This window comes from Pantherophis guttatus, chromosome 7 (genome assembly GCF_059756535.1).
Source record: "Pantherophis guttatus breed Tessera chromosome 7, ASM5975653v1, whole genome shotgun sequence".
NCBI lineage: Eukaryota > Metazoa > Chordata > Lepidosauria > Squamata > Colubridae > Pantherophis > Pantherophis guttatus.
In genome coordinates this window covers 15,648,363-15,661,486 of record NC_142069.1, presented here as the reverse complement: position 1 = coordinate 15,661,486, position 13,124 = coordinate 15,648,363, and the positions used below count along the sequence as shown (strand labels likewise).

The following is a 13,124-nucleotide window of genomic DNA, read 5'->3' as shown; positions in this document are numbered from 1 at the left end:
AGCCAGGGCAGGCAACCCATATAAAACCTCCAAAGTCCCTTGGTTGGTGTTGTCTCAGTGTCTTATTTTTCATTACTGAAAAATAATGTTGCAGCTTCCAATAGGAACTCAAAAAATCAAGGGCACCAAGTCTTTAGAATGGTTAGTAAGCCTAAACCAGCATTTTTTAAAAAATCTTCCAGTAAGACTTAAATGTTGGCCCTGCCTTCTTCCATGATGGCAACACTGAAAAAAATAAAAATTAAAAAAAAAAATCTTCCAACCACAAAGCGTTGCTAACCCCGAAGCGTATTTGATTTCATCATATTTTAGGAAAACGGTTTAATCTTTTTCTCCCAGAGGCCAAATTGTACTAGTCCTTTTATTTTTAATTCCTCTGAATTTAATACCGGTTTTATGAGGCATAAGATCTGATACTTTCCAAATCTCAGAATGCTTTGTGTAGACCAGCTACCCAAACTATCAGGTACAATAGACATTTTATCAGACGTCTGTGGCTGCTTATGAAGTATGACTTGCTCTATGCTGCAGACATCTGAGCCAGTGATGGGTTGTGCCCCGGTTTGGACCGGTTCGCAAGAACCGGTAGTAAAACCGACGGGAGGCTCCGCCCACTGCCCCGATGTTGTCATTGGCGATCTGCGCATGCGCAGAAGCGTGCGATCCCATTGCGAACCGGTAGTAAAGGTAAGTAGAACCCACCCCTGATCTGAGCCAGCGAGACACAATTATCTTGTGAGTTATTTGCTGAGTACTTAATGTTTAAAACCTCCCCCACCACCAGTGATGATAAGCCACCTTCTTCTCTACTGCACCCCATTTTCAACAGATGTGCTACTGGTGAAGCTTGGCAGGAAATCATGCTGGCATGCCTATCTGATAAGAAGTGTGACCCTGAATCTGTGGAACCAAACAGTACTACTGAAGGTGAACATCCCTGCGGGAGCAGCTTTGCTGTATTTTATTTCATCAGTTTCTACATGCTTTGTGCCTTTCTAGTAAGTAGCTATGGCGATCTATAAAAGTTGTGTAGTGATTTGCATTTTTTAACCTCCCCCCAAAAAAAACAACCCTGTCAGGGGAGCCGAAGTAGTGATCCCTGAGCCATATGCAAATTCTGAAACCTCTTTTAGCATCTTTTGATCTTGTCTACATATTGTTTTCAAGAGGAGCATTGTAGAAGCACTTTGTCTGAAAAAGACCTTGAAATATAAATTCTTATGGCATGAAATACCTTCTCGTAGAACGAATGTTTTTGTGCTTATTTACAGATCATTAACCTTTTTGTTGCCGTTATCATGGATAATTTTGATTACCTAACCCGTGATTGGTCCATTCTGGGTCCCCATCATCTGGATGAGTTTAAACGGATTTGGGCAGAGTATGATCCTGAAGCCAAGTAAGTTTCCAGCCACACAACTTAAAGAAAGGGACTCTGTGTAACTCTACCTACAAAGTTTAGCATCTACTCAGGTTTCTATTTAGGAGCTGCTTAGGATTTCATGTCTCCTGTCACAAGTAAGACAAATGGTATCCAGTCTTATACGTATAGCAGGGCACATGCTGGCTTTTGTATTCTATTTGGGTGGAACTGATAGTCTGAAAGTGGGGGATCCCTCTAGGATGGATCATTTTTTTTCTTAGGTTCAAGCTAAATGACTGGTACAAATCTTTACAAAAGTGGAGGTCAGAACCAGTTAAAATGACTGAGTCCAGACTACCTCAGTGAACTCAGAAAATATCTAACCTTGTGTGTGTGTGTGTGTGTTTCTATCAAGACACCTGGTCTATCCCAACATGTGGGAGGGGGCATTCTGCTCCCTTTCGCCTTTCAGCTCCAATCCAGGAGCCCTCAAGCAGTCGCATTCACGACAAACCATTTTATACCAAATTTATATTTTGATGAGCTGATGAGAGCTAAATAGCTTGAAATAGATCTATACTAGTCTCCCTTTATTTATCAGCAAAATATAAATTTGATATCTATATCTATATCTATATCTATCTATCTATTTATCTATATGAAATATTATATAAGAATATAGAAACAATCAAGGTCATTAATATTATGCTTCCTAAGCACACTCCCCCATCATATCAATTATTTGATCACCTAGGCAACTGAAAAGGTAGTGGCCTCACATCTCTGCATTCATCTAAATTATACTAATTATCTAGATTGAGTTGAGTTGAGCTTTTGGCCGGCAGGAGGTACTGAAACTCCTTTTATTTACTTGGTAAATTGCCTTTGCCAGAAATTGCATGAGGAAAATGCAGACCTGTTGCTTGTCCTAGATTTTCAGTAGGTTTCAGTATCACCAACTCCAGACCTTATGATGGAATCAGGCTTTGGGATTTGTGAGTGTTCTTTGTTTTCCAAAGATTGGACATCCCACAGTTTAGTTCATAACTGTACAAAATACAATATAGTAGTACATATCTTTCCTATTCCCTTGAATTAACTCCACCCTTCTAGGTTTTGCAAATTGATGTGGCCATATAAATAAGCCCTCAAAGATCATCCTTGTAACAAGTAAAAGCCTTAATGTCTGTAAAGTGGCATACAACCCCCTTGCCTCTCTCCAAATGCTCCTGCACTTGTTGAGTAGGTGCTGACACAGTATGGTTGCTGCCAAACTCCAGGCAGGAATCTTATCACAATGGGCTGCTTACAGTAGCTTGTAGTCCTTTGCAGTTGATTGATAGCTCTCCAGCTTGCCTGTAATAGTCATACGTTCCAGACATCACTTCGTGCTTTCTTGTCTGTTTGTTGTCTTCTCCGTTTAGACTTTTGTAGGCTAAGGGCCTGGGTGGGGTAAGACTGCCTATATATATATCTGCACATTCCTGAAAACACAAGGGTCTGGCTCAATTAGCTAAACATCTGGAACACCAGTGTCAGTGCTTATGAGGAAATTGTGAATGGGGGAATGAAGGGATGAAAATGAATGAGCTCATCTCCTCTCAAGTTTCCGGAACTGTAAACATTTATAGGTAGTCCTCAAAGTTACAAGGGCATTGAAAAAAATAAGTTAGGGTTTTTTCACTCTTACAACCATTGCAGCATCCCTATAGTCATCTGATCAAAATTCAGATGCTGGGCCACTGACTCATATTTATGACAGTTGCAATGTCCCAAGGTCAAGCGATTACCTTTTGCGACTTTCCGACAAGCAAAGTCAATGGGAAGCCAGATTCAATTAACTACCATGTTACTAACTTAACAACAATAGTGATTCGCTTAACAACTCTGGCAAGAAAAGTAAAAAATGGGGCAAAAAACAGCTTTTAACAACTGTCTTGCTTAGCAACAGAAAGTTGGGGCTCAATTGTGGTTGTAAGTCAAGCAATAGCCGCACTGCCATTTGAGAGAAGGGATAAGCTGAGTCTATCCTCGAGGAAGTGAAGGTGGGAAGCATATCTGCTTGGCTGCAGCTGCTTTTCCCAAATGCAGATAGCAACCCCAGCTGCATTCGCTCACAGGAACGTTTTTTTGCAGTGCTTTTGGTCTTTCCTGTCCAAAAGGAAGTGCTGAAACACATTGTTTGACACCTAAGCAAACGTTCTATGGTTCCTATAAGGTTACTTATTATATCCCCTGATGTTCAACATCTACATGAAATTGCTAGGAGAAATCATCCGGAACACTGGTACAGTGGTGAAATCCAAAATTTTTTACTACAGGTTCTATGGGTGTAGCTTGGTGGGTGTGGTGTGGCTTGGTGGGCATGGCAGGGGAAGGATACTGCAAAATCCCCATTCCCACCCCACTCCAGAAGGATACTGCAAAATCCCCATTCCCTCCCCACTCTGGGGCCAGCCAGAGGTGGTATTCTCCGAACTGCTCAAAATTTCCGCTACCAGTTCTCCAGAACCTGTCAGAACCTGCTGGATTTCACTCCTGCACTGGTATAATCAGACACCTAATTCCAAAGAAGCCACCAATATCCTTGAATATTGCCTGACAAGCCTTCTTTTTTAAAAATTTTCCTGTAGAGGACGTATCAAACATCTAGATGTCGTAACACTCCTGCGTCGGATACAACCTCCTCTGGGTTTCGGAAAGCTCTGTCCTCACAGGGTAGCTTGCAAGGTATGATAGGTTTCTGTTTCGTTCTTGTTACTGTTTTGCATTACTTTTCCTTATATATTGATGGATGACAAACCCCATCCACCTTGGCCATTGGTCATATTAACGGGACGATAGGAATTGTCATCCAATATAGTATCAATATTCAGAGCTTGTGATTTCTAGATTTTCTATTATGCAGTTTAATAGATCTTATTATCATGAAATGTGCACTGGTTTCTTAGACAGCAAACTTTTGCTTAGTTGACTGCCTTTTGTTAACATTTAATATTTTTATTTAAAATAATTATTTTCTGGATATTAGTATTATTTCAATATTAGTATAGTGATTAAAATTAATCCTGCACAATGTACACTTTAAAATACATACTGTATTTACTTTTGTCAACACCATCAAGATTGACAAAAAAAACCATCGATCAATTGCAAAAGTCAGTTTTACTTGGAATTGCTTACATTTGCCAGATGTTTAGACTGGATTTGGCATCCATCTAGCAAACCCTTCTCAAGGATCCGGGATAGATAGATGTTATTGTTTGATGGTTGTGAAGATACCATTGCAAAAAATAAGCTATTCCAAGTAAAGCTGACTTTTGCAATTGACAGAATATAGAACACCAGAATTGGAAAGGACCTTGGAGGTCTTCTAATCCAACCCCCTGCTCAGGCAGGAAACCCTATACACGTGATGGTGAACCTATGGCACGCATGCCACAGGTGGCACGCAGAGCCATATTGGTGGGCACGCGAGCGCTGTCCTAGCTCAGCTCCAGCACGCATGTGCGCGCTGGCCTGCTGATTTTCGGGCCTTCTGGGCCCACCAGAAGTCGGCAAATGGGCTGTTTCCGGCTTCCGGGGAGGTGGGGAATGCTGTTTTCGCCCTCCCCAGGGTCCTAGAAAGCCTCTGGAGCCTGGGGAGGGCAAAAAATGTGCCTACAGCGTCCACCATGCCAACACATGCCAAAAGCGGGGGGAGCACAGGGGGCCGTGCACACATGCATGGGGTGCAGGGCACATATACTTATGGGTGTGGGCACGCACGCGCATGACCACCCATCACTTCCCCCGCTTTTGGCACGCGATGGCAAAAAAGGTTAGCCATCACTGCCCTATACCATTTCAGACAAATAGTTGTCCAATCTCTTCTTAAAAACTTCCAGTTTTGGAGCATTCATAACCTCTGGAGGCAAGTCGTTCCACTGATTAATAATAATAATAATAATAATAATAATAATAATAATAATAATAATAATAATAATAATAATAATAATAATTTTATTTCTATACCGCCCTTCTCCCAAAGGACTCAGGGCGGTGTACAGCCTATTTAAAAACACAGACAAAACAGCAATGTAAAATTTAAAATAATTAAATAAATTGGCTCAGATTTAAAACCCCAAAAAATTTAAATACCCCAATTTAAAACTATTATGTTGATAGTCCGGCCTGGCGGAACAACAGGGTCTTCAGTGCACAGCGAAACACCCGGAGGTCGGAGATCTTACGAATTTCCGGGGGCAGTTCGTTCCACAGGGCTGGGGCTCCCATAGAGAAGGCCCTCCCCCTGGGTGTCGCCAGCCGACATAACTTGGCCGATGGCACCCAGAGGAGACCCTCTCTGTGGGAGCGAACTGGTCGGTGGGAGGCTATTGGCAGCAGAAGACGGTCTCGTAGGTACCCGGGTCCTATGATTAATTGTTCTAAATATTAGGAAATTTCTCCTTAGTTCTCACCATGAGACCGCTGGTGATTTTGTCAATGCTGATGAGTTGACATTGCTGACATCAACTTTATTGATAGATAAGAGATAGGATATGGGGAAAAAGAGTATTTGTTGTATTTTAAGAAATGGTGATAAGTTATTAAAATTGTTTATGGATGTTGTGATGAAGGAGAAATTATATATTTCTTGTCTTTTCTTAATATATTCTTATTTTTCCTTTCTGTTTCTTTGTTTCCTTTCCTGCATCTCCTACTTATATTAGTTTTTTTAGTTTGTATTAATCTTTATTGTTGTAATTATAATTCTTAATACAATTACTATAAAATGAAACTGGGAAAACAGTATATGAATTGATATGGAATAGGCCACATAATTCAATAGTGTGTTTCTTTCTTTTTCTTCCCTCATAGCGTCTTGTCTCTATGAATATGCCATTGAATAGTGATGGAACTGTTATGTTTAATGCAACTTTATTTGCACTAGTAAGAACAGCACTGAGAATCAAAACAGAAGGTAAGAAGACAACATGCAGCAGAAATACATTTTGTATATACAGTTTTGTATAGCATATGTGTTATCGTGCCATAAAATAATAGAAACATAGATTTGTGAGGGGCCAACTACCTGTTCATTGATAAATCCGATAAATCCAAATTAAAGTTTCCCTGAAAATGTGAATAGTGGTTGTTAACCAAGGAATACCTATAAATATTTACAATGAAAAGGCAAGAAACGAAAGAAACAGATATATATTCGTATCCAAATTACCATATTTTTCGGAGTATAAAACGCACTGGACTATAAGACGCACCTACCTCTTTTGGTGAGGAAAACAAGAAAAAGAATCTGCCTCTGCCTCCCAGCAATTATGCCTCATTGCAGCAAACAGCCTGCTTTACTTTCATTTTCGTTTTCAGCATAGCTTGATTAGCACAAGAAAAAAAAAAATCTGCTCCAGCAATTTACCTCCTTGCAGCAAGCAGCAGAGGCCCACGCAAAACAGCTGAGAGCAAAACAGTGGAGAGTCAGGAGGCTGATCCAATCAATTTGTGCTAATTAGACTGTGCTGAAGCTGAAAGGAGCTGTTTCTTCTTGCTGCTTGCTGCAAGAAGGTAACTGCTGGGAGGCAGAGGCCAAAGGTGGGGGCCAGTGGATGAGCGTGGCTACATTCAGTGTATAAAATGCACCTAAATTTTCGCCCCCTTTTAGGGGGGAAAAAGGTGCATCTTATGCTCCGAAAAATATGGTAATTTCTGTTCATAACACTTTTTTTCTGTGTCTCACAGAGCTTAATTAACTTTTCTTGAGGCAGGTTTTTATTTCTATATTAATATGTAGAAGATGCAAACAGTTTCAATTCTGAATTGACCTCATAGCTAAAATTGCATTTATCACGCCATTGTCTTCCAAGTGTTGTATTGTAGTATCCTAAAGCTAAGGTCATAATATAGAAGACTATAGCTAGATATTTGATGAATTAACAGTTACTTAAATAGGTGCAATATGAATTATGATCCACTCAAATTTCATATATAGATACAACTTTGTCATCTGAAGTAGCCCCTACTAACCTCTAGCTGTAGAGAATCCTTTAAAAAAAATATTTAACTAGTTCCTAAAATATATTTTTCCTACTCATGAAACTTTCTTCTGTTCAAGGGAATCTTTACATTCTAATTTCCCTGAATACCATTCTACCTTTGTAGGATCATTAACTTAAATCAGGCTTTGTCCTTCAGCCTCAAAAACCAATCTATCACTATGTTTTACAAGTCATAATAGGCCAAAAGAGAAACTGTCATTTTTTTCATTTAATTGGATTTAATAGGATCAGAGTTACTAAGAATCCTATTATAAGATGGCCTCTTATTTTTATCTGTGGCTCTCTTTTTATCTGTGGACCAGATAAAAGTACTGCTCCATATAAGAACTGAAATTCTTTTTTACACTAATATTTCTTCTTATAGGTAATTTGGAACAAGCCAATGAGGAGTTGCGTGCAATCATTAAGAAAATCTGGAAGCGCACTAGCATGAAATTGTTGGATCAGGTTGTACCCCCAGCAGGAGGTGAGTACTTCTTTTTTTTCCAATACTCTATTTAATAGCAATTCCAATCTGTAATACACGCTGCACTTCCTGAATACAATCTGGGAGATTAATTTTTTAAAATAGTAGGGCACTAATAGTTTGTTAGTGAATTACAAAAGCAAATAAACTATCAATTGTCTTAGTGTTCTCTTTGATTTTTTTTTTCAAATGTTTGCCATCTAGATGATGAGGTTACAGTTGGAAAATTCTATGCCACATTCCTAATTCAAGAGTATTTCCGGAAATTCAAAAAACGCAAAGAACAGGGTCTTGTGGGCAAACCTTCACAACGTAATGCTCTTTCTCTACAGGTAAGTCTTGAATACATAGCATGAGGTTTACAGAAAAGAAAGTCAAAAGTGGATCTTCAATATATTGCTTAGCATTATGACATTGATAGAAATTATCAGGCCAGCAGTTTCATTATCTTTCCTACCAAAGATCTGCTCCAGAAACTCTGAGAAACGTCTCTTTAAAAATATGGATTTAGTTAGTTTTGATGTAACAAGATGCCCCAATTTTAAAAGCATTTTCATTTAATCTAATAAATTGGGTATACCAGTTATCATTAACGTATCATTTTAGTTTATTAGAATTAATTATAAATAGGGCCTTTTAGTTAAAATTGTATATGTAAGAACCACTGATTGGAAATAAGGTATCTTGATAACAAATATATCTACTTCTAGATTAATATACTTAGACCAAATATTTATAACATAATTATGAGGAAGTGATGAGGTTATTCTATTTATTTATTTGTTTGTTTGTTTGTTTGTTTGTTTGTTTGTTTGTTTATTTTTATGTGCCGCCCTTCTCCGGAGACTCAGGGCGCCTTACAATGCATTAAGCAATAGCCTTCATACTTTTGTTTATTTATACAAAGTCAGCTTATTGCCCCCACAAACCGGGTCCTCATTTTACCCACCTTAGAAAGGATGGAAGGCTGAATCGACCTTGAGCCTGGCGAGAATTGAACTCGCAGTAATTGCAGGCAGCTGGATGTTAAATGCTGCCTTAGTAGGAGGCATTAGCCTCCTACGCCACTCAGGCTCCATCAAATAGCATCTCAAGGATCCATCATATAGATCCTACCAAAAATCTAGTGAAATTTAGGAAATGTTTATGAAGATATTCACTGTAGTTTTCATCATGTTTTCCCTAAACTTCAGAACAGACCAAGTAGCTTCACTGCATGGGAACAAGTTATAATTTACAATCTTATAAATCCCACTGTCACAGATGGATTGAAAGTGGTACTATTTTTCTGAATTGCTTTTTTCATATTTCAGATACAGGGAAACTATTACTGCAAAACTCCACAAAAAGGGTTTTTGTCCATTTAGAACTGCAGAATGAATCAGCTAATAGGGAAATTTTATTTCTTTTATCTACCAGTATGCTAAACCATAATATTTCCTAGGCTGGTCTGCGCACATTACATGACATTGGACCAGAGATTCGAAGGGCAATATCTGGAGACTTAACAGCAGAAGAGGAACTAGACAAGGCCATGAAAGAAGCTGTTTCTGCTGCTTCTGAAGATGATATTTTCAGGGTAAGTGCTTTCACCATGAATCTGGTGTTCAGCAGAATGAGCCAAAAATATTCAGTCAGATTCATGGACTGAAGTATATGCAGTACAGGATGAACAGAAAAATATATAACTAAGAATAATTTTAAAAAACAGCTCACTTAAAAAGGCATTTCAAATCTATTTACCGGTATACTGCAATTAGCAAGCATCATCTGTGTTTGTAGTCAGTGTCTACTTCTTATGAGAAATCAAAGATTATAGAATCAATAGAGAGGATTGGCAAAAGTAGTGAATAGACCCGAGATTTAAAAGACTTATGTCCCCTTCCTAGCGGAATGTGATTAATACATCATAAAACTAAAATTCTTTCTCTCACTACTGTTAATGTTATGTTTCTACATTCCCAATATATTAAAGCAGAATTGAACAGCCCCAAGAACCATATTACCTGCTGTGTTATAAAATTACAAGTATGTATACCGTGTTTCCCCGAAAATAAGACCCTGTCTTATATTTTTTTGAACCCTGAAATAAGCGCTTGGCCTTATTGCCATGCGCTCAAAAGCCCGATTGGGCTTATTATCAGGGGATATTTTATTTTGGGGGAAACAGGGTACACACAAACATTCACCAATACACAGGCATGGGTTTCATTCATCTCTCTCTCTTGCCCTCCTCTTCCTCTGCAGCTTTGAAGAAGAAAACAATAACCTAAAGGAATCTATTGTAGAAATCAAGCAACTCTAAGGTGGCTTCTGCTTAGCTCCCTTTCCCCTCAATGAAGGGTTGCTGGGAACTCAGTTCAGGGTTCCTGAGTTCCCAGTATAATAACTCAGGAGTATGAATGCCAAAGATGGAGGATATGAAGGATTTCTATTCTATTCCTGATAGACAGAAGCATCCGCATTATATGACAAGTACATTGCTGTGGAATAGGGAAAATAAGACATTGTACATTGGGAGTTTTAAGAGCCATATATTTATTTGCAAGTACTGCTCCAAAAAAAGCATCCTATGAAATGGATTGCTGAATGCATACAACAGGATACGTTGTTATAGCATATTCAGCAACCATTTGTTTAATTACCATTTGATGTTACAGCAGCAACGAATAGAGAGGCTTATGACTGGTCCTCATAGTTGCAACTATTGCAGCATCCCTGTGGTCACATGACTGCAATTTGGGCACTTGGCCCCTAGCATTCCTCTATCACATGATCACCATTTGTGACCTGCATGCTGGTTTCTGACAAGCAAAGTCAATGGGGGAAGCCAGCAGGAATCACAAATGACAGTCACGTGTTCTTGTGCCTAATGACCATGTGGGATTTGCCTAACAATAGCAACTCAAACTGCCACAGCTACCACAGCCCAGTTGTGTTATATTTGCTGTATAACCTCCTATACATTACTACCTCTGTAGTGATGCTTTTATTCATTCATTAATATGCTTCTGTTTTGCTTCTAGAGAGCTGGTGGCTTGTTTGGAAATCATGTCAGCTATTACCAAAGTGATGGCAGAAGCTCATTCCCTCAGACATTCACTACTCAGCGCCCTTTGCACATCAACAAATCTAGCAACAACCAAGGAGACACTGAATCCCCATCCCATGAGAAGCTTGTCGATTCCACCTTCACGCCAAGTAGTTACTCCTCATCAGGTTCCAATGCTAACATCAATAATGCCAACAATACTGCCTTGAGACGCTTTTCTAATCCACCAAGCTATTCCAACACTGTCAGCACCGTGGACAGCTACAGCACCCCTTCCTCCGCCACTGTACGGATCCAGGAAGTTCCTTGGAAGTTCAGATGCAGAAGGTAAAGACTGTTGACAGTAGCAATATTTCTATCATTTGCCAGTTTAATAGATCATTGTAATTGCACATGGAACTTCAAAGAGAAATATATAATAATATAACAGAAATTTGAGCCATTATGTGTGTGTGTGTGTATACACACACATACATACACACATGCATACACACATGCATACATACATACATACACTTCAGTGGTGGGTTGCCACCGGTTTGCCCCGGATCAGGCAAACCGGTAGTGGCGGCAGCATGAGGCTCCACCCACTCACTTCTGTGCATGCGCAGAAGCACCACGCGCATGCAAGCGCACACGCACAAGCGAACCAGTAACGATACCTGCCCCGATACACTCCCTCCCAGAAGATGATGAAAATGGCTATTCCATACATTTCAAAATATAATTAATTTTAAATTGTTATATATTTTCAAATAAACAGCAAATAAATTATTACATTAAATTTTAGTAAAGAATTAGGAATATAAGTACATCCATCAAAAACCTAATGGTTGAAAAAATGAATTAAGACAGTATTTAGTCCTAATCCATCAAGGTTCAGCCCTATCTCCTTTCCATTTGCTTCTTTGTAAATAAAACTTTTCAATTATTTTATGAGTTTTTAATGAGTTTTTAATGTTTTTAATGTTTTTTTATAATGATTTTTTGGAATGTATTGTGAGCCGCCCTGAATCTTCGGAGAGGGGCGGTATTAAATTAAATTAAATTAAATTAAATTAAATTAAATTAAATTAAATTAAATTAAATTAAATTAATTAAATTATTTATATCCCACTTTTATTATTTTACAAATAATTCAAGGTGGCAAACATATCCAGCACACCCTCCTCCTATTTTTCCCACAACAACCCCGTGAGGTGAGTGGGCCTGAGAGATTGACTGCTGTAAAGTTTACCAGCAAGTTTTCATGGCTAAAGTGGGACTTGAACTCTCAGTCTCCTGCTTTCTAGCTTTAACCACTACCAAACTGACTATTTGTGGTGTATACGAGTATTCCAAACACATTACAAAACAATGTTTTATTATTTGTCAACATTATTTCAGAACATTTTAAGCAAAATCACCATATAAGAGATCCTATAATAGAACCTGAGAATGTAAATTGAGGTACTCAAGTAAACTATCCTAATGGCTTCTTGGTATTCATTTACTTATCTACTTAGTAGGTTCCCAGTTTTTCCAGTTGGAAAAACAACTCTGAATGGACCACCTGCATAGGGAATTCCAAGGCTCAAACTTCTATTACGGTAATCCTTCCTCATTTGGGCCAGAAAATTAATGTCTGTAACATAATAAATATTACAGCTTCATAATCTAAGAAGAGTTTTGATGGATGTCAATCTTAATATATGTTTTTAATAAAAACTGACCAATTGGCTCAGTAAAGTAGGAAAGAAGGAATTAGCTCATGTTCACTGATCGTTGGCAGGATTATTGCCTTTTGATTATTGAACATTTATGGATAAAAATTGCCACAAATTTTCATAAGAATTATTTAAGGATATCTGTTGCAAATGTCAGCCAGCAAGTCCATATTCCAGGCAGGAAAGGACATAGAATCCTCATCCACAGGTAAGATGCCATCTACAGAATTAGATTACTCCAGATTCTCCAACTGAAAGAGTTCTAAAACTGAGATGTGAAAAGCACGTGGCTAACTGACTACAATTGGGAATCCCAGGAAAATGGAAGTTGAAACAGAAAATGCATATGAGGAATAGGTAGATGTTCCAGCCAGTAATTCTCTGATATATTTTTTCTCCATGATGCTAAAAGATTTTTTTTTTAATTTTCTTTGTGCAACCTAGTGAAATGTGTCCAATTATCCATTCATCAGGGTAAGCATGG

General features: G+C 38.6%; 1 protein-coding gene across 12 annotated transcripts in view; it reads left to right on the top strand.

Moving 5' to 3' along the window:
* Window positions 1-13,124, top strand: part of CACNA1C (calcium voltage-gated channel subunit alpha1 C) — a 625,236-nt gene that overhangs the window by 597,687 nt on the left and 14,425 nt on the right. For all 12 annotated transcript variants that reach the window (XM_060694463.2, XM_087873676.1, XM_087873677.1 and 9 more), the window contains 8 exons: window positions 830-998; window positions 1,272-1,399; window positions 3,997-4,093; window positions 6,224-6,326; window positions 7,781-7,882; window positions 8,087-8,214; window positions 9,327-9,461; window positions 10,909-11,261. In XM_060694463.2, coding sequence (XP_060550446.2) covers window positions 830-998; window positions 1,272-1,399; window positions 3,997-4,093; window positions 6,224-6,326; window positions 7,781-7,882; window positions 8,087-8,214; window positions 9,327-9,461; window positions 10,909-11,261 — 1,215 coding nt within the window. The remainder of the gene's footprint in view (window positions 1-829; window positions 999-1,271; window positions 1,400-3,996; window positions 4,094-6,223; window positions 6,327-7,780; window positions 7,883-8,086; window positions 8,215-9,326; window positions 9,462-10,908; window positions 11,262-13,124) is intronic.